This window comes from Mustela lutreola, chromosome 10, assembly GCF_030435805.1.
Source record: "Mustela lutreola isolate mMusLut2 chromosome 10, mMusLut2.pri, whole genome shotgun sequence".
Lineage (NCBI taxonomy): Eukaryota > Metazoa > Chordata > Mammalia > Carnivora > Mustelidae > Mustela > Mustela lutreola.
Window position 1 is genome coordinate 34268004 of NC_081299.1, and position 21427 is coordinate 34289430.

Sequence of the window (21427 nt, forward strand, 5' to 3'; positions counted from 1 at the left end):
AAGAGGCAGCGCGGACGCCACATCTTTCTGTGTTATTGCTTGTCTGCCATTTGCAAATCATTATTAATTGTGGGCCCTGGTGGCGGGCTGGGCGGGGGCCGGGCTGGGTACATCCACATAGCTCTTCATCAAGGACCCCAGCCGCTGCCCCAGAGAGCCAATTACCCCGCCCTGATTGGGATCAGATAAAGAGGGAATTTTTACAAATTAGGGAATAAATAGAATTTCCACACAGGGCGCGGGCAGGACCTGAGAGGCTGTAATGAAAAACCATCCGTCACCATCAGCACGGCCTGGGTACGCAGCCCCGGCACTCCCTCCCCTTGTGGGCCGGCCCTAACGCTCAGGGGCCTGGGTGTACAGGTCTAAGGACACCACTACCCTCCACCCCCATCCCAGGCCCAGAAGCAGGGAGAGGACTTCCCTGGCGGGGTATCTCTACACTCTTTGGGCTGAAGAGGCCTGGGCCCCAGCTCCAACCCTTTCCCTATTGCCTCCTCTTCCTCTGGATGTTAACAAGAAGGACACTGAGATGGTCAGGAGAAAAGCCAGGGTTAGGGACCATGGGGCACCATAGCCTCTACAGCTATGGCAGCTCTAGGGCAGAGCCCCAGCCCTGTGGACCACTCACTCTGGGCTCCCATTAGCGCTCCTCCCCTTGGATCATTAAATATGTATATCTTATTACACGCCTTGTTAGAGTATCGAGCTCTATTGACTGATGATAAATCCTGAGCCTCGTCCTGGCCATAAATTTATCTGGAGATGATGAAGACTCAATAATCTAGTCAGGCAGATAATATCATCGGGCCTTAAAAAAGATCATTACATTATATGTCAGAATTAAAAGTGAAATACGCCGTAGTAACAGGGCGGCTGCTCTGGCCATTACAATGGGTGCCGGCCTCCCCCACTCATTCCCAGCCAAGGCCCCATCCAGGTAGAGGAGCTGAGAAGGCTCGCCCTCCTCCTCCTGACTCTGGGATATTACATCTAGAAGAGCCAGAGGTTAGCGAGATAACTCAAGGCCGAGTCAAGGGGACCTGGCCAGGAGTGGGGTGAGGAGCAGAGGCAGCTCCAGAGCAGAGCTGAGCACCTCTGCCCCATTCCACCTTACCCTGTCCCTAGGGGTCTCCCGTGGCACTATCTTCTGAGGGTACCTGAGTGGCTCCAATAGGAAGGTGACAGGGCCTTACCCCCTTCCAGAATGGCCTGACCAACCAGGGTAGATTTTTTCCAAAATGCCAACACTGGGATACTGACAGGTTAGGCCACTTGCCTGTACTGCCCCAGGCACCTGTGACCTGTCCCCAGACCCATGTGCTAGCAGCCTGAGGCCTTTCTCAGAAGCATGTGCTGGCAATCCAGACCCTGACCACCTCCTTCCCAAGAGACCTGCCTGCCACAGCCTCTACAACCTGTCCTTAGAGAAACTTGCTGCCAGGCTCTTGGATCTTTGACCTCAGCACTAACGACCGTTTCCGCTGTATTCCATTTCTACTCATTTCCACAGTTACACCTTCTACCTTTTTAACATCCTCCACTGCTCTTCCTTTGAAATATTAAATTCAAATCTCCCTAGTTACTGGCAATAATACACTTTTCTTTCATCTCATGAAACCTCAAAACATGAATACCTCTGCTCTCTCCGGATACACCACCTGCTTCCTGTCTACTTTCTCCCCCGTATACTTGTGACTGCTTACCCAACAGTCATTCTCTTGCTGCCAGCCTGGCAGAGCCCACTCCTCGCTCATGGGACCAGGGGTGAGTCCCTTGGGTCTGAGCCACCTGTGGTAATCCCTGCCCCCTTGTGGGTCATTGGTATAGGGGTGGCTGTGTATTCTGGCTAGTGAGAATGAGGGTAAGTTTGCTGAAGGACCTGCACGGAAAACTTCACTCTTATGAAGAGAAACACGGGGAGGAAATAGTCCTTTATATTCTGCCGGATATTTTCATGTCTGCATATAATGTCTGGGACTGCAGAAGCCATCTTCCAACCATTAGAGGAGTTAGCCTGTGAAGAACACGCTGAAGATAACAGAACAGAAAAATGGGAAACGTCTGGTCCTTTAGACATTGCTGAGATGCTGAATTAACTAATCCTAGGATCACCTTATATCCAAACTTTTGTGAGCTAATAAATCCTATTTTTAAAAATATTTTATTTGTTTATTTGACAGGGAGAGCCCACAAGGAGGCAGAGAGGCAGACGGGGGGTGGGGAAGCAGACTCCCCCCCTCCGATGTGGGGCTCGATCCCAGGACCCTGGAATCATGACCCAAGCCGAAGGCAGAGGCTTAACCCACTGAGCCACCCAGGCACTCCAATAAATCCAATTATTTAAGATACGTTGCATTGAGTTTTCTTTTTCTTGTAGCCAGAAGCATACCAACTGATACAGAATGTAAAGACAGGAGAGAGAATGACAGAACAAACGGGCCCTATAACATAAACTCGGCTGAAGGGCGGAGGAGCAGAGGGCAATGAGGGTGCTGTTATTTCGAGCCAGGAAGCTGGTAACTCTTGTTATGCTCTCTTGAAATATCTGACCAAATTGTTTCCTGCTATATCACAAGACACAGGCCATGTTCCACTAGAAAGGCTAAAAGAGTCAGGTTTTGACAGGAACCCACATGAAAACAGAGAGGGAAAAAAAATGCAGCTGAATGAAGAAAAACTGTTTATGTCTATGGTTTGTGATCTAAGTTGCCTGAAAGCCCCGTGGCTCCATAAAGCCACGAGGGGCTTAACTACTTCCTTCTGCCCTTTTCAGCTTGTTGCTTCCAATTTCCAGGTTACCTCCTGGTCCAAAATGGCTTCGGGAGCTCCAAGCATCACACCCACATTTCAGGAAAGAGGAAGTCAAGAACAGCAAAATAATGTACTTCCCGGCTGAGTCACTTCCTTTTAAAAATATCATTCCTGGAGGTCTCGCATGCTTTTCCTTTTACCTCACTGGCCAGAACTCAGGGATGTAACCGTTATCTAGCCGCACGAGGAACTAAAATAAGTGGTGTTTTAACTGGGCACACGCTGCTGCCCCTAGTGATACAAGGGCTCCATTTAGTGAGGAAGGAAGACAATGGCTATCGGGTATGTACCAAGCAGTTCCCATCCTAGCAACATGACCAACACACCTCACACAGGAGCCGGCCTTCCATGGGTGATCATCTCAGTCCTTTCTTGCCAATATTCTCAACTCTCTTGCTTCCTTTTCTTCCCATCACCCTTGCCTGGAAAAACCTAGACTGCCTTCTCTCTGCTTGCATCTGGGTGGAGGGTGACTAGAGAACATGGCAACCATACAGATCTGTGCCCCTTACAATCAGTCCGCAAGCTTACCTGGTTGTATAAAGCCACCCAGCTGGCCTCCTATGTTCCTGATCAGCGTGCACGCTCTCTCTTTCTCCCGGCAGCAATGTCGAATTTTCTCTACTTCCCCCATTCTCAAGTCCCCCACCCGACCCCTCTCCCACAGTTTGGTCACCTACTTCACAGGAGACATAGGGGATGCTCTTCTCTTACCTGCTATAGAGGGAGAGGAGAGGGTGTGTCCTGATGGCACTTCTAAAGCCTGCCCTCACTCTACCTGGGTTCTCCACCATACTTCCTTTTGGGGGGCATTCCATGCTAAGCAAGCCCCTTTTTCTCTGACAGAGCCGCAATGGTTTTTCTGCACTGCTTCCTTAACATAAGCATGTAAACATATCAAATCTCTCCCATCTTTAAATACAACCTCGTCTTAACTCCTTTTCCCAGTGACTGGTACCCAACCTCTCCTCCCTTTCATAGCCGAACTTCCCAGTCAACACTCAAGGCCTCCTTTCCTCATTTCCCCCCCTACAACCTGATTTCCCCACCTTCGTCCTACTGAACCACTTTCTCGAATGATTCCTCCAACCTCACAGGGCTCAAGTCCAGTGGTTTAGATCACCCCAGTGGACTAACTTGTGTCCTGAAGCTCTTCTCCTGGGGCTACGGTGACAGCATCTTCCCTTCCTCCCCAACTCCTTCCGCTTCTTTGTACGTGTCTTTCTTCTGATTGTCCTTACAGAGCAGGTATTGCTTAGAGCTGCCACTGGCCCCCTTCTCACTCTCCATCCAGCCCTGAGCCTTATCCACCATAGATATCCCAGTGATTTTTAACCCCATATTCACACTACCACCACCCTGGTCAAGGGCACCACCACCTCTCACCTAGGAGACTGCATTGCCCCCGTCAATCTCCTCCAAGGTGTCCTTCTAAGCCACAAATCTGGTCATTTCACTCCCTGTCTTAAAACCCTTCAATGATCCTGGAACAGAAAAAGGACAGCATTGGCGACACTGATGAAATCCAAGGAAGCCCTCCAGTGTAGGGCACAATATAGTAGCCACTTTTGTTTCCTGGGTGCTGATAACTGCTGCGATTATGTCAGATGCCAACATGAGAGAAAGCTTGGTGAGAGATGTATAGAAAACTTCTCTGCAAGTAAAATTGGTTCAAGGTAAAAAGCTTAAGAGTTAATCATTAAAATCACCACCACCACTCCAATAGCACTTCACTGCTCTCAGGATAGCACCCAGACTTCTTTATACAGTTCTGGGGATCTGCCCAGCTTCCCCCTTGGGCCTCGTCTTCCCCACTCTCTTGCTGGATCCCGGAGTTCAGGCTCTTTTGCTTCTCGGCATGCCCTCCTTCTGCTGGAAAGCCCCGCCCCTTGCTATCATTTCCTCTTGCGTCTTACCTGGGCCCTCATGTTTGTGTTAGGGATCCTTCTCTGTCACCTCCTGCTAGATCACAAACCCGATGGCACTAATGTTACCTGTGCAGAGGCCCTCAGTAAACACATGCTAAGTGGAAAAAAGGAAGAACTGGAAGAAAAGAAAGAGGGAAGGCTAGGAGGCAAAATCATAGGCAAACCTATTACAGCCCTGACATCTGTTGCCCGAAGCCTAGACGTGCCGGGGCCCTGAAAATGAGTCAAGGTCCTTGTCCTCAGCTTCCAAAGTGCTGGGGGCTGAGCCCCTTCCCCACCTCCCCTCCTTCCTAGTATCTTCATTTCCCCAAGACCTGCTGGGCCAGGACACTGGCTGGGACCTGAGCTCTCAGCAGTCTGGCCACAAGTCTGTCCAGCAAACTGATACATCTGGGGGCAGCAGTATCAGTGGTGGGACTCCCCAGTCCTAGCAGTGATGCCCTGGGGAAGGGCCTGGCTCTGCCTGGGGACTCTGTGAGGGGGGCTGCCTCCCTGAAGCCCAGTCCCACCTGGTAAATATTTCATCCTCAAGCTGCTCAGCTAATCCCTATTAATTTCAATACTGCCGCCTTGCCTGGCTCAGCTCCCAATGCATTATTTATCCCCTTTGTTTGTTTGTCGCTAACAGGTGGGCCCCAGCGGAGGCGCTGACTGGGGACAAGCCCACTCCATCACAGTGTGGCTGTGAATTAATCATGAGGACTAATGGGAAGCACCTCAGCTCCAGGCACTGCCCTCGCCGCCTCCCCCTGCCCTGGCACCCAGGGGTGGGCCACGGCCACCTCAGCTGAACTTCATTCAAAACAACACATTTTATTTACTATCTGCCTACACGAGCCAGACACAAGCTTACCCTTTGGGGATACAAGGTGAACAAACAGGCGTCAGTTCCTGCCCTCAGGGAACTTACAATCCAGCTGAGGAGAGAGGTGTTAAAGGACTATTAATTAGGATTGTGAGGAAAGGCTGCGCAGGTCAAGTGCTGGGTGGTAAGCAGGTGTGCCCAGGGGAGGACCTGACCGAGTCTAAGAGTCAGGGTAGGCTTCCCTGGGGAAGCAAACTTTGAGCTGCTCTCTGAAGGATGGGCAGGAGTTAATCAGGCCAAGGGATGGGACTGGGGGGCTCCTAAGGACCATAAAGCCATGTGGGAAGGCCTTGAGGTGAGAGAAGGAATGGCAGTTTCCAGAAAATGGGGGAGGGTCCTGTGCTGGAGTGCAGAGGGCATGAGGAAAGAGACTTGAGAAGGGGCAGGGGACTGGGCGACAAGGCCCAGCTTGGGGATGCTCTTCTCCCTACACGACCGGCATTTGTTCCTGGTGGACGGCCATGGACATATCCTGAACACCTGATATGCACACTCACACCACCTTTGCTGATGTGAGCAACATCCGATTTCTTGACCTTCTGCTTGTGGCTTCTGAGATGGTCATGATCATTACTCCTCAATTGCACCGATTAGGAAACACAGGTGGGCATTCAACCTGGGGCTTATGTGAAGGCCTCTATGGGCTCCTCAGCAACCTGAAGCTTAGGTGTGCCCGTGGCAGGACCAGGCTGGACCTGGCCCACTGACTCTATGTGGGGACCAGGCACAGGGCTGGGAACCCTGAGCTGCCTCAGCCACAAGTGCTCACATCACCTCCCGGCAAGGAACCTTCCTCACCTCTGAAAGCCAGCACTGGCCTGGGCCCCCAGAAGACCTCAGCAAACATTTTCTGAATGAATGACTGAACAGAAGTGAATGAAAGCCCCACAATTCCCCACAAAGATCTTTCCCTCAGATACTCTCCTCAGAACTTTTACAAAGATCTAAAATAGACAAATGAGCTAACTGGTACTCGGTGGGCAGGGAGGGTGGGGTGGTCTACAGTATTTTCAAATGCATTACCTCCTTTCTCCTCATAGTAAGCCTGGGAGGTTGGAGTCACCATCAACCCCATTTTAAAGAGGAAGAGACAGAGGCCCAGAGTGGTGAATGACATATCCAGGACCACACAACCTGGAAGTGGTGAGTCTTGACTAGAACAAGGACATCCTGTTTCTAGGATCTAGGCCCCAGCACATCCATAGGTCTGCCCCTCTGTGGTCATTTCCCCAGGGATCCCTTGGTGGCTCCAGGGACCCTAGTTCTCAAGAATGATCCCCAAATGGCCCCACCTCATTTTTGAACCAAATGTAGCTCTGCCAGGGCAGAGGTTTCACTGTGCACATGGTCAGGGTTTGTAATTCTATTCAAAGTGGCCACTTTGAAAATCCATATGTCTCCAGGCTCCCTGTACATCATGGTGTCAAGTCCTGGAGCAGAGGCATCCATCAGCACCTACCGACGCCATGGTCTGTGTGCCCACGCGCCTCTTCCCACCCTGTGCCTGTCCTTGGCTCCCGGCTGCTCGGGCAGAACTAGCCAGCCCTGGGCAAAGGCTCACGCTGGCTTGCCTGCTGGGCCCCACAGTACCCTTGCCTGCAGACCAGTCCGGCTGCCGGGCCCCACCCCTGCCCCAAATGCTGCCTCCACCCTGCCTGCTTCTCCAGTCTCTTGGAGCTAGGCAGCCAGCACGGAGGCAGCCTCGATAACTTGCTAACGTGCTGCCCATGCTGTTCTTAAAAATTTATGACTGTGCAACATGAAAAATCCGGCCGAGGAGCCGTCATTAGCGGCACTGCCTCCCTCCCCCACCAGAGCCGCCCTCGTAAATTGAGATTTATGGCTGCAGCAGGCGGGGCGGGGGCGTGTGCAGGCGGTGAGGATGTTGTGGGGGAGACAGGGAGACCGATGAGCCGGCGGTGAGGCCGGGGGCTCCCCCCTGCGGCAGCTCCAGCTTTTCACAGTCTGCGGTGAGACCCGCGGAGGGCAAGGTCTTGGCTGGGGTGCAAGCCTGGCACAGGTGCTAGATTCTGCCTAGCCGCAGGACTGGACAAGGAGGGGCCTATCCCCTGCCAACACTGCCTCCTTCAGGTGGAGGACCAGATCCTGAGGTCCAGGTGCAGGGCAAAGGCCTCTCAGGAGGTTGACCTGAGGAGGAAGAAAATTGGACCGAGGGAGGCGGCATCGTGCTTGCTGGAGTCACAAGGCCTGGGCCCCAGAGCCAGCTTCTCCAACCAGAAGCACATAGGTTGGCTGTGACTGTGGTAACCCCACAGAGAACGGGAGAGCAGACAGGGAGTGGGGAAGGAGGGTGCCAGCCTCTTCCCTGCTCCTCTTTTCTCTTGTAAGGAGGGCTGGAGGAGAGCACCTTGGTGTGGGGTGGGGGTTGGGGAGGGCAAGCCCTAGACCCAGGCTGGGGCTGAAGAGGAGGTAATCCTGCAAGCCATTCCCCACTGAAACCCCCTCAACACTCCCCCCAGACCCCTCCTATTACCTCCCTGCTGCCTCCTCCCCTGCTCACTTAGCCCTGTCAGCCAGGCCATTATGAAATTGGGGTTTCATTTACAGACTAATTAAACATTACAGCTTGTTCACAATTACAACGCGGGGATGAGGGAGTAACTAATTACGGAAGAAATGAGCTAACATTTATCTCTGCTCCCACCCTCCCTCTCCCCACTGCCCCCCCCCCCCCACCAATCTGGCTTCCTCCCACTCTCTGGTCAGTACCTGCTCTCTAGGTTTATTTCCTAGGATGGGGACTGGAAGGGCCCAGCTCCCAACCACCCCAGACACAGGATCTGACTATTGTTCCCAGACACTCTGGGGGGGGGGGGGGTTGCTCAGCTCCAAGGACTCTGCTGCAGGAGACAGGGGTTTTGTGCAAGACCTTGGGTGTGATGAAAGTGAGGGTCCCTGTGATGGTATGTGTGACTATGACATGGGCGGAGGGTCGGAGAGACACTCTACTTCGGTGTGTGAGTGTGACAGTACAGTGGGGCTGTGTGGCTCTATGTTGCTCTACCTTGCAGAGTGGGGTTTTGGTGTGACTGCTGCAGACAACTATTTGTGTGATGGGGCATGCGTGTGAATGAACCACACCCTCACCCTCAAACCCCAGACAGAACAGACAAGAACTAGGTGGTTGCAGGAGGTGATGGTCAAAGCAGCCCTAGGCCCAAATCTCCACTGGGCAGCCCTGTTCATTCCTGCCTCAGAAGCAAGAAAGGGAACAAGGTTACCCTGTGCTGGGAGCTCAGCTCATCTCTGCCCTCAGGTTGGTCTTGGCCTCTGGCCAGATGCCCCCTGGGGCCCAAGAAGCCTCCTGGGGGCCTGGGGTGCCCCCTGTGGGCAGGAGTCCTGGGGTCTGGCTGGCCTGCCGCAGAGTTTAATAATAGTAACAGTGAGAGTAAGCGTTTCCATCCTTCCTGCCTTTGGGCAGAAGAAGAAAGAAAAGAGGAGGGAGAGGAGGGAGTGGAGGGAGCGGGCTGAAGGGAGGCTTTGAGGCCTCAGAACTCACATCAAACGGCCGGATCTGGGCCTAATTGTCTGACCCCTGCCCCTGCCTTCAATCAGCTCTGCGGCTCCCCGCCCGCCCCTCGCCTAACTAGCAGCCATGTTCTCCTCATTAGGACAAGCTCCCCTTGCACACGTGTCCCCGGACATGTCCCCAGCACTCTCGGCTTCCAACCCTGCCTGGTGGGAGGGTACAGTGGGGACCCAGTTTTGGAGGGGCCCCTGGGACAGCTCTACCCTCCGCCACCACAGCTGCCTGGACCGAGATGCTCAGCCCCTCTTCTTGAGCTGCAGGGGCCTCGATGCCACATGCGGTGACATATCCTGGAACTGGCTCAGCCGCTGGGTGCGTTCTGTCCTCTGTGCGTCCTTCTTGCTACAGCCCGACTGTCTCAGACACACTGCTCCTGAGGGCGGCATGTGTTTGAATCCTGTCCCTTTTGGTCTGGTTCAGCCCGGCAGGGGTTCTGGTCTGGGTCAGGGTCTGTGTTCAGAGGCTGGGAGCGGAAGGAACGTGTCTGCCCACTCTACAAGGGTGGCTCCCTTCCACAGGCCCAGGCATGCTGATGTGTGGAGTGTCTGGGTCTGCTGCCACAGCAGGGAAGCCACTGAACTTGGTGGTTTCGAGCTCTGGCCTTAGATACATGCTTAAATTCCGGCTCTCCCACATCCCTGCTCTGCTGCCTGGGGTGAACGGGAACCTTCCTGAGCTCCAGTGTGCTCACATATGCTAGCGCGGACAGCTCACAGGGTTTGGGAATAAGATGACAGCTGGGAACTCCTCTGTACTACATCAGGTGCTCAGTAAATGTGGCGTACTGGTGTTGGAAGGTGATTTAGATCAAGTTGCCCCATCTACAGGCCAAAGCCCCACTGTGCCCAGGTGGGGTCTGGGCCCTGGTCACAAGGTGTCAAGGAGGAACTGTGGGCAAGGGGCTAATACCAGGGGCAGAAGCACCGGATGCTGGATGCTTGGGGCAGGAATGTCACACAGAGGCTTCAGGTGGCAAGGTCAGGGCCCAGTTTAAGGACTGTTGGGGGACAATAGGTCAGCTAAGTGGGTCTGGGGCTGGTCCATGAAGCGTGGCCCCACCCAGGAGTATTGAGAGCCTGGGAGGAGGCATGCCGTGAACACCACCAGAATGAAGGCGGTCTGGCTACACATGGCACTCATTTCCAGGGTACCAGACCTGGATGCAATCAGGGGAGGGGCTGGCCTGGTCTGGGCCCTGACATTGTCTCTCACCTTAAACCAGTGGTAATGACTTGCAAATATTGATGAAAACGCAAACTAGAGAGATTGTGTTTTTCGGGGAGTGAAGGTGGGGAGCGGGGATAAGGAGGAAAATAAACTGAAATGAAGTCCAGTTATCTCCCATCTGTGGCTGCTCCTAATCCCCCAGCCCAAAGGAATCCAATGCAGCCCCTTATCTGCCCTGTCAATCACTCCATCACCGCCCAGTGCTCAGTGGGCACCACACACCCTCACACACACTCAAACACATGCTCACACATGCACATACACGCACACACTCACTCCACCGACTCTTGCTCCAACACTCCCGCCCACCCCCAGCCCATTACTCCTCTGAGTAGGAGCCGACAGCACGCAGGTCCTGCCAGATGGATGCAATTTGCATAATATCAGCAGCGGAGGCTGCAAGATCACCGGGGGTCAGGGCGCTGACATCCCCGCACAGTCTATCTGCAAGTGCTAATTTGGCCGGCATTGATCTGTCTTTCTGATTTCTTTGTCATTTACGTGTGCGACGGTTTGACAGGAGATACAGAGAGAGACAAGGGGAGGCCAGGCCGGGCCTGGGGCTAGGAAGGTAGGGAAACAAAGATTATACTTCCCAGTGCATCACACACACAACACATACACACATATACCAGAACCTTCCCCCATCCATCCGGCAGTCTACTTGTCCATCTGTCCAGCCATTTTTCCACCTGTGGTTGCTACTGAAGACCAGAGCCTGGTGTCTGGCAAGGACCCATTCCTCAGATTCCCCGGGGCTCTGAGGGCACCAGCTCAGGAAGGAAGGAGTACCCCTCCAGGGGGACACTGCCTCCAGGCAGGCCAGTGGAGCCCATCGATGCCTAGAGAGCTATCTCTTCCCATAGCCACCCATCCCCCAGCTGCTCATTTTCTCTGGGCCACACCAGAAACAAGCAGATGAAGTGGGGGTTGAGGGTGGAGCCAAGGAAGCACATACTCAAGCTCTCTCTGCCCCCTCCTAAACCCAACCTGAAGACGGCCAAAGTAGAGGGACTCGGGGGTGGCCTGAGCAGCACCTTTCTGCCTCTCTGGGATAGCCAGGGAGAGGGCTATTAGGTCTGCAGGGGCCTTATATCAATACTCACCACCCTCAGGTCTTCCAAAGCCCAGACTGGTTTTTAGCTGATTCTGAAGGCCCTAACCTCAGCCAGAAAGCCTTAGATCAGGCCAGATCTAAATGCTACCCGCTCAACCCTCGGCCACTGTCCCCACATTCTTCCGTGCCTTGGGAGAAGGGTGCCCCATAGGGACGGGGCACTGCCTGGATAGATGTCAATGGTAAGGGGGAGGGGAAGATAAGACCGCAACTCTGGAAAGAAAGAACCCACTGCAGAGAAGTGAACATGGTCACTCTGTCAAGGGAGGAAGAGGGGCCTCAGCCTTCCAAGGGTGAAAACCCCCTCCCTGACAGCCACAGTGGCTCTGTCTTGGCCCCACCTCCTTTCCCTTGCCGATGGCAGCAGAGCAGGGTGATCAGAAGGAACTCCCTGCTGGGCAAGAGGGGGGCTGGCGTTTGGTGTGTGCTAATCCCGGGCCTGAGGTCTTCAGAGGGACCTGGGGAACTTCAAGGAGGGGAAAGCAAAGCTGTACTGTAGACGAGCTCATTAGCCAGCACCCCCACACCCCCACGAGGAGGAGGGCGGGCGGCCCAGGGAGCGTGGCGGCAGAGGCGGCAGAGAAAAGGCTGTCACTGTCCTTTCTTCCTTTTGGTACAAGCATCTCCCTGAGCCGACAATTCTCCTGCAGTGACACCTCTCACGGGAGCTAATGAGATCCGTGTCACAGAGCTAATGCGCTCTGACTGGACTCTTGATAGACACCCTACTCCTTCAGGGGAGACCACAGGCCAGTACTGCCCCCCTGGGGCCAGGTTCCCACCTTGCCTCCTGCCAGCCCAGCTCTTTTTGCCGAACCACGCTGGGCAACGACCTCCTCAGAGTGCACTTGGGTGTCTGGCTGCTCCTCCTTACCATGAGCCTCAGAGGGACCCTCCTCGGGCCCTGAGCAGAGGAGCTAAGGAACAGGGCAGGACCACCCAGTCGGCATCAGGACGTTTCCAGTTACTCTCCTAGTCAGCTGAAATCAGTAGTCTGTGGGGCCTCCATGTCCCCAAAACAGGTGAGATTTTACTGACGTTTCCTGTGCAGATTTTTGGGACCTGCTGTTAGAGATATCAAGTATGGAGGGCCTGAACATCACCTCTGACAAACTGTGAGTGCGGTCCAAGGATGTATTTTGTACATGCACACTGGGAAGTCCAGACAAGATTCCCAGAAGAGGTGGCCCCTGGAAAACGGGCAGGATTTTCCTGGTCAATGAGGTGGAGAGCAAACAAATCAGAGTAAGAACTGTCAGAGCCAGAAAGAGGTCAGAAGCCAAGAGTTGCTGGGCTCTGGCTCTGAGGGCAACTGTAGCAGGCGTGAAAGGGTGGCAATGCCTCCTTTCCTTTCTTCCTTGACAAGGCTTTGTCCCTTGTCAAGGCCTGTCTGTTCACACTGATTGAGGAAAATGAGGGAAGTGAGCCTGTATTCTTCCTCATGTCTCTGTTGGTAGCACAAAGCCCAACACCAAAAAGGTGCCTCCTAGTTCAGCACAGCAGTAAGAACACAGAACCTGCACTCAGACGGACCTGGGTTTGAGCCCTGCTCTTCAATTCAACCAGCTGTGACCTCAACTTCCTAGTCTATAAAACGGGAATGCTAATGCCTGCCTTCCATAAAACTGATGTGAAAATTACATTAGTTAATAAAGAGCACCCCCAAATACTTGCTGACCCTTTGCAGAAACACGAGAAGCACTGCACAGCGCTCCGAAGCCACCTGTGGAGGCCACTCTGCCCTGAAGCCTTTGGTCCACAGCAAGGGTGCAGACGGAGTCCGCGGACTGCCAGGCGTCAGCAGTCCCCCACATGTGGTCCCTCTTCACCCACACCCCGCTCTACACCACGCTGTTCATGGGGCTCGCAAGGCCAAATCCACCAACCGAGAAGGACATGTCTCTCTCCTGACTCAGAGGCCATGCTGACAGCCCCTGACAACCCTGTCTGCCTGGAGCTCCACCACCTCTCCTGAGACATATAACAGGTGCAAGGTAAACATTCACTGATGGGTCTTCTGCCTCCATTCCCACGGCTCCTGCTGGCTCTGAATTAACCATTGCCTCCATGAACCTTACAAAACCACCCCCTCTGCAGTTTCTTCTTGCTAGTCCTCCCCGTGAAACCTCTCAGACTGCTCGAATTGCAGCCCAACTATGACCAGGGCATTGCTCTGCCAGGATGCCCCTCGGCTCCCCTGCAAACAGTTCAGCCATGCACATTCATCCCAGCGCGCCCTCTCCCCTTCTATAGCCTACCGTCCAGCCCTGGGCTGGCCGCCCAAACCTCTAGCACACCTGCCCCTTGCTCTCTCAGCACCACGAAACCAGGCGCTCAGCCCACCCAGGTAGGCCCACAAACTGCCCCTGCCACCCATACCTTAGAAAGAGGCTCAAGTAGGTCCTAGGATCATCATTGATTTGCACACAGAGAAACTGTCTACCCACCCCCACATTGCATCATGGGAGAGCCAAGCGGATCCCAGAGATGGCTAAGCTGTGGGATCTGTGGAACCCTTGGCCCCCATCACCAATGCCGCCCCCCCCCATATACATACCACTCCCCCCTTCAGGCTGGCAGCTCCTCACGCAGTTAATTAGCACTATGTCACTGAGGACCAGCCTGAGTGGCCAGTGACAGGAGCTGACCCTTGACCCCAGGGCTGGGAAACAGTCCACATCAAACTCTTACAGCGCGACCCTTTTAGCACGCACAGTAACTCGGGGCACCGCCAGCTGAAGCTCATTAAAGCTGTCTCTTTGGCGCGAGGGCCATTAACCTCACTGCTCAAAACCAAGGCCTCCCCTCCCCGCCTCTCCCAGCCCAATTAATGCCCTGCATCCTCCCTCCCCTCCAAACACCCTCACCCACACCTCGGAGCCAGCTGGGAGCTGGCAGGGCAGCCCTCTGTGCTCAGAGATACAAAGACCCAGTGCAAGGAACCCCACAGGCCCTGGGGAGGCCACGGTGCTGGCAGGGCAACAGGGGGGGCGGGGAGCTGCTTGAGCACCTACTGTGTGCCGGGCCAGGCACAGCACAGCCCTTTAGACAGGCAGCTTCACAGAACCTCCCCAACAGCCCTGAGAGGCACTGGCACTGTCCCTTGTCTGAGGTCACAGGGCTCTGGGTGGCAGAGCCAGAAATACTTCTAGTTCCACTTGTAACTTGTAACCGTGGGCTGCCCCCTGTGGCCCAGCCAGATGGAAAAACCTTCTTCCCTAGAGATGGAACACCTCAGGAGTACTAACAGAGAGGGAGGAGGAAGCTCTTCCTCTTACAAACACACCCTGGGGCACATCCGCAGACACAGGGCACCTAGCTCAAGGCTGACCCAGCCCCATGATCCCTATAGCAGCAAGACTCAGCTACTGGCAGTGCGTGCTGACTCCTGATCATCCTGCAAGGGTCTCCTGACTCAGAAGTCTTTCTTCTCTAGGAAACTCCCTGCTGAGCTCCCACACATATGACCTTGCTAGGTTTGGGGTCTCCTTCAGGTTGTATGAGATAACTCCTATGGAAGGGAATAGTAGCTGCCTTGGGGTACCCCTAATTCCTTAGAGCTGTTGACTTTTTCCTCTTTCCCCCCACCCTGGACCCCAGAGGGGCCTTGGGGTATCCCAACAAGAATGATACATGGCATCCCTGAAGTCAGTGAGATGTACATAAATTAGCAGAAGTCACTTTGGCCCCTGAAGACAGGGGAATCCTCCCTTGGGACAGCCTAGGTGCTCCTATTACAGCCCTTAGTATCCAGTTCAGTCTCCATCTCATCCTAGGATATGACCTCCTTGAGGACAAGCGTCTCCACTCAGCATGCCCAGCACCCACTAGGTACCAGTGATCTCCGTGCAAAGGATGAAGGGCTAGTTTGTGACAGGTGACTAGGTCCTTTTGGTGTATCTTGCTGGTGCCTCTGCCACCATAGCTCCCTACAGGTACACAGGTTATGAATATACCACTTCCCCGGAGTACCACCCCCCGCCCCTGCTCCTCCCCACAGGAACAAAAGCCTGTGCTTGTCAAGTACCCCGCCTGAAAGCATTTGCATGACGTGTGCTCACACACAGAAAATCAGATACACAGAAATGAACAGACACACTTTCGGGTGGAGACACATACAGGTTGATGGTCGCTTCCATATACAGACCAATGCCCTCAGGAAAATCAACCCAGATATATCATTACACTCACTCGCACCCCCGCCCAATACTGATATATCCGAAGTTAGCAGAGCCTCCAATGCCTAGAACCACAGCCACTCCAGCCCCCTCCAAGCAGGGATCCCTCTGAGGATGCACCCCCACCTGGTACCCCAAGTGGCCCCTCCCAACCCAGGCACCGCTCAATGGAGGCTGCTGCTCCTGCGGGGGAGTCAATACCCTGTGGATGGAGCCATCGGTCAGAAGGACCCCGACTAATTAAAAGCTGGTGAGGTTTAAATAATTCATCTCCTTAACTCCCATTGATCGCCCAGTTTAGTAGCCACAGACTTGAAACAATATTAAACAGCCTCCTCTAGCTCCACGGGGGTGGGGAAGCTGACATGTGCCCACCCCTCTGAGGACATCACCCACCAGAGATGCAGGCAGGTTTGGGGGCATCTTTCCCTGAATCCAAGGCCACCTGTGACCCACCCAAAGCCCAGACCCCAATCTCCTCCTAAACAGTGTTTTGAGAGATCTTTTCCAGTGGTCTGGTTCCATTTTCCGGTACACCACCCTCCTTCCCCACTCCCCCCAGCTACGGAAAGCACCCCATTAGAGCACACGATGAGCCACAGAACCCCTCTGTGTGCCAGGGGACTGGGGCATGCGGGCAGGGGGCTGACTGAGCTGCCAGGGGGGTATATGTGGAGGGACTGACCAATGCCGCTGTGGGGCCGGCCTATGTGTTGAAGGCTGAGGCCCTTGTTCATGTCTAGAAGTCCATTCTTGGGCCAGCAGCCCATGGCGAAGCTGTAAGCCTGGAAGACAGGAGGCAAGAATGGTTAACAGAGGCCCTGACCCCCAGGACTCACCACCTCCACCCTCCAGCCAAATCTTCCCCCTAAGGGCTTACTCTCATTATGTCATTTCATGAGAGTCTCTACGCTAGGTCCCCTTTCCACCAGGGCCCCCACCAGAAAATCCCTTCCTCTTTCAGGGGTCCTTTTGTCCTAGGCATCTCCCCATCAGACACCTCCAGCCCCCAACAGATACCCCCTTGCCAGGCTCCTCTAGAGAGCTCCCATTTACTAAGACCCTCCTTCTCAGGACCATCATGTCATCAGGGCACCCCCTTCACCAGGCAGCCCTGTTAGATAACCCTCCTAGGGTACCCAGCACTGTGCTGGGCCCCTCCCCACAGTACTGCTGGTCACAAAGCCTGGTGTCAGGAAGTACTTGGAGACCAACATATGCAAACTGCACTCTGTATAGGAAAACTGAAGCAGGAGGGGGCTGACCACCTGCCCTTGGTCTGTTTGCTTTAGACTGAGAGGCAGGCCAGGCTGTAGAAGGCTGAATGCCATGCATGGACTCAACAGAGGAGGGCTAAGGTCACCTGGTCGACTCAAGCAGCTGTGAGGGGAACACATGAAGAGAGAGAGAGAGAGAGAGAGAGAGAGAGAGTGTGTGTGTGTGTGTGTGTGTTTGTGTGCGTGCACACCAGAATGTGTGTGTGTGGTAGGGGGAACAGATCTCTGCTGAAGGTCAAGTGCTCACTTATGCATATTCAAAGCGGCCACCCATCGATCTGTACTTAATTGTTTTCCTGGGGTTGGGGAAGGAAGTGCTGGGGGCATCGATCTGCTCAGGCCCCTAGCACTTCATTGCCCCCCCACCATCCCCTCTCGCGCCACCTGGCTGCCACCAACCTCCATGGTGTGGGGGCGGTACATGGCAGGACAAGGGATGGCACTTTTCTTTCACAATCCCTTACAGGCACAACAGACTTGACATCACAGATGAGGAAACTGAGGCCCAGAAAGAAGAGAATTGCAAGGGTCAGAATGTTATTAAGTGGCCTAGTGTGAACTGAATTCCTGCTCCACCTGCTAGCGAAGTCCTGGGCTTCTACCAGGGGGCTAGTGTAGCTGGCTGGCCTTCAGACATTACCCATCCTCTCACCTTTTAAGTCCTGGAACCCCAGGCTACCCTGCTCCCAGTGGCAGGAAGCATATGGGATATGGTCAATAGGAGTGTAGCCTGGGGGAGTTCCCAGAAGCTCAGTGCAGAGACCATGAGGCGAACTAAGGGGACTGCGGCCACATTCAGACAGGCACTGCGGTGTCCCCACCCACGCCCCGGCCTGGAGGTCCCCATCCCACTAAAGACTCCCTCACAGCAAGGAGGGCCTAACACGGGGTCAAAAACCAAAGACAGGAGGCTGGACACAGAGTCCGTGCTGAGGCCAAGGGGCTGGTACCCTTCCTTCCCAGCTGCAGGAACCAAGCTCTGGTTCTGAGAGTCCTTCAACCTGAGCGCCATCCGGAGCCGCTTTCCTTGACCACAGAGGTACCAGCCACAATTCAACGTCCCAGCCAACCCTTCCCCACTTTTCCAGGCAACAGCTGGACCCCCAAATCAGGGGCTGAATGTGAGGCTCAAGGGCAGGGGAAAGAACACTGGCTTGTGGCCATGACAGAGCTGGGGGAAGGCAGGCAGCGAGGGAAGTAGCCGGTGGGTGGTGCACAGTTGGATGAGCTGCTGAGCCTGGTCAGGGCCATGGCTGGAGCGCAGCGGGCCAGAGAGCAGTGGCGGGCCGGCTTTCAAGTACTTTAAAATCACTTACAAAGGCCGGATTAAACGATCAGAAATTCCATTTAATAGGACAAATAAAGAAATAACAATCTACCCTATCAGCCTGGAGAAGGCGAGCTGGATGGGTTTTTTTCCCCTCTAAAAAGGAAAAAGGGAAGGAAGGGGGAAAAAAGAAGGATAATGTGTGTTTACTCAAGCAAAGAAAAAAATATTTAAGTGATGTCGGGGAGAAGATTGCAGTAACTAGTGAAGAATAACATCGTCTACTTTGCTGTCAAATCACACCCGAATTTCAGTAATAGATTCTCGGCTGACACTCAATTCAATTCGAAGGTGATCCTGCTTTATCCCAGCCCATCAAATATTAAACACTTGCATTAGCAGGTGCTGCCGCTTCCCGGCTTAAAGCGGCGGGCGGGCAGCGGGCTGGGGAGGCCCCTCTGCTCTGTTCGCGGCTTGGGGACAGGGCAGCTCCGTTATCTGCCCGTCACCCCGGGTCTTATCGCAGCTCAGCGGGAAGACCACTTCAGATAACGCTTGCCCCGACGCGTCACCATGATTAGATTATTATAATAATTATGACTCCCCAAGATCTCCCCTAGACTGGGACATGTGGAAGGGGGGTGGCGGACCGGGTTGAGCCTGGCTGGACGAGGGCAAGCCGAAAACCCAGGCAGGGAAGCAGAGGTAACAGGCGAGGCAGCGGCCCCAGTCCCGCCTGACGGATGCCTTTCAGGAAGGGCATCCTAGCTTGTCAGAGCGAGGGCGAGATGAATTGGCGTCTCCAGCGTGGCCGCGGGTGTCACGCGCACAGTTTCATACTCCCAGATAAGGCATGATAACCAATTGCTGCCGTGACATGGCCTCATCCAGTACTTCCTCAGGGGGGCACAGGCGGGAGGAAGGGGGCAGCACGTGCACATGGGTCTGCCAAGCTCCTAATAAGAGGGATTTAATTTTTACAAATGCTGCTTCCAGCGGGGCCTTCACATATCAGCCAAAGTCCAAAATGATATTAAAAACGGTTAATTAAAACTGCTCTCCTTCAGCCTGGGCTCTCCCCCTGCTGCCCCTGCTGAGAACCCTGGCCATGTCTCCCCCAGGTACTGTCACACACCCTGCAGAACTGAACCTTCAGAAGTGACCACCAGCCTCAAGGAACCCCCACAGGCAGAGTCCCAGGGCACAGTCTCACAAGCTCCCTCCAACTCCTGCCATCTGAGGTACCCCTCAGCCACAGCCAGCAGATGCAAAAGCCACTCAGAGAACACAGGGTCCTTCAGCAATCTGTGTTCCTACTTGTGTGGTCTGGATCCTCACACCTGCTACCCTTCTACACCTGTACCCACATGCCCACCACCCCCAGGCACTCACTTCTAAAGTCCCTCGCTGCCAGATACATAGACCCTCAAGTGCGCACACCGCACAGGAACCAAACTCTCCCTTGGGTTACTCGGTGCATCCTTCCACTCCCCACTCCCTCCAGACATCCTCCCCAAGATTACATCCATCTGTGAATCTGAGCAGAGCCTTCCCAGGAGCCCCACTCAGGACAAGGTGATGTGGGTTGTGTCTCGGAGATTCTGGCTGAGAAGTCAAGGCTGGGACCTACGGAACCAGGGAGGCTATCCCCTGCGGCTGCCCACAGGGGCACTGGAGAGAAGCAGGCCTGTGTGGGGTTGGAAGCAGCTAGGAAAACTTCCTGGAGGGAGTGGTAGTGGAGGGCTGGGCGGGGGTTTGACAGCACTCCAGGCAGGAGACACAGCAAGGACAAAGGAGAATGGCAGGAGCAGGCTTGGTGAGAGCACAGACCAGGGCTTGGGTGTGGCTGGGGCAGCCCATGAGGACAGAAAGAGCCCCATCTTCAGGTGCTGCCTCCCAGCTCTGTGTTCCAATGGCAACACTGACATCAATCAAGGGACCCTATTACTTGTCCATCCTCTTTTTTCCGCCTGCTCCTTTTCCCTGCTCCCTCCTTCTCTCCTGCCAGCCTGCAAGGACCTAGGAGTTTCCTGACCTCAGTCAGCAAGGGGTGGGAGAATGTTTTAAGAGCTCTCACCAAGAGCCTGTGCCCAAGCCCCTTCTCCATACTGGTTCCAAATTCTTGGGGTGCCACTTCCCCAGCTGCCCCTCTCCTGGCCACCAGGACCCACCTGCCCAGCTGTGGCTTCCTGGCCAAAAAGTGGGGCAGGTGGAGCTGGGGTGAAAGATGCTGGGTCTACCAAACCACCCCACCGCAGCCCTGTGCCAGACAGGCACACACACTTCCCATCCCCTGGGCTGCTGTAATTTCCATGCGCGGGGAAGCAGGTGCCGAGCTGCTCCCGGCTGGCTCTTCTCTCTCGCGGCTCTGCCCGCCTTGGCTGCTGCCCCATTAGCTTAGTGGCCAGCCATCTGCGACGGGCCTGCCGTGCAGCCCTGCTGTAGGCGCGGCGGGTGGCCCCCTGTGTAACAGGGAGCTTTGCCATTAGCGCCTTTAATATTCTGACACCTCAGCACAGCCTGCTATTACATGCAAACGCTGATCGCCCTGTGAAATTACATTGCTGGGCCCGCGAAATGGAATCGTGTATAATCAGCCTCCTCCATGCACTGTCAGTCCCATCACAAACACAGCGCCCGGCGGCTTACGGGGGCTTAGCAGCTGCGACAAGTGTATTGGGTTTAATAGATGAAGTAGCCCTCATCGGCAGCAGCATCAGATCCTTCAAAGAGGAAGGAAGAGGCATCGATGGCTGCGAGGGTGCCTCTGCCCACCCATTCACTACCTGCCAGGGCCCTGAAGGGGGATGGCCACTGAGTGGGCAGGGCAGTGGCGGGGTTAGAACCCAGCTCAGACTGCACACACAAGCACAGACGGCTCTGTACTTCCGGAAAACCCAGAGCTTCCAAGCTGCAACCAGCACGTGGGACCTACCCAGCTTCCTCATGATGGGGGGAGGAGCAGGCCTTTAACCAGACTTCTGGGTGACAGGTCACCTGGTGGACCCAAGGCTGATGGGTCATTTCCCAAGATGAGGAAGCCAATCAAATCACCTGCCATTCCCACGAACACCCAACAGAGGAAGCTGTAAGGGAGATGTTCTGGACGATGGGGAAGAGAAAACCTGACAGACACAACTACCACTTAAGTCCTTATCTAATTGGCCAGCACTTCTCTAGCTGGTGAACCAAGTACCAAGGACA

The 21427-nt window shown here is 54.5% G+C and overlaps 1 protein-coding gene across 10 annotated transcripts in view; it reads right to left on the reverse strand.

Moving 5' to 3' along the window:
- ERI3 (ERI1 exoribonuclease family member 3) overlaps positions 1-21427 on the reverse strand; it is a 125960-nt gene that overhangs the window by 8945 nt on the left and 95588 nt on the right. For 8 of the 10 annotated variants that reach the window (XM_059137944.1, XM_059137939.1, XM_059137940.1 and 5 more), the window contains one exon: positions 16365-16464. The exons of 1 other annotated variant lie outside the window; for it this stretch is intronic. In XM_059137944.1, coding sequence (XP_058993927.1) covers positions 16365-16464 — 100 coding nt within the window. Of the gene's footprint in view, positions 1-4200; positions 4299-16364; positions 16465-21427 lie in introns of all 10 variants that reach the window. One more of the 10 variants, XM_059137936.1, reaches the window with a different exon arrangement.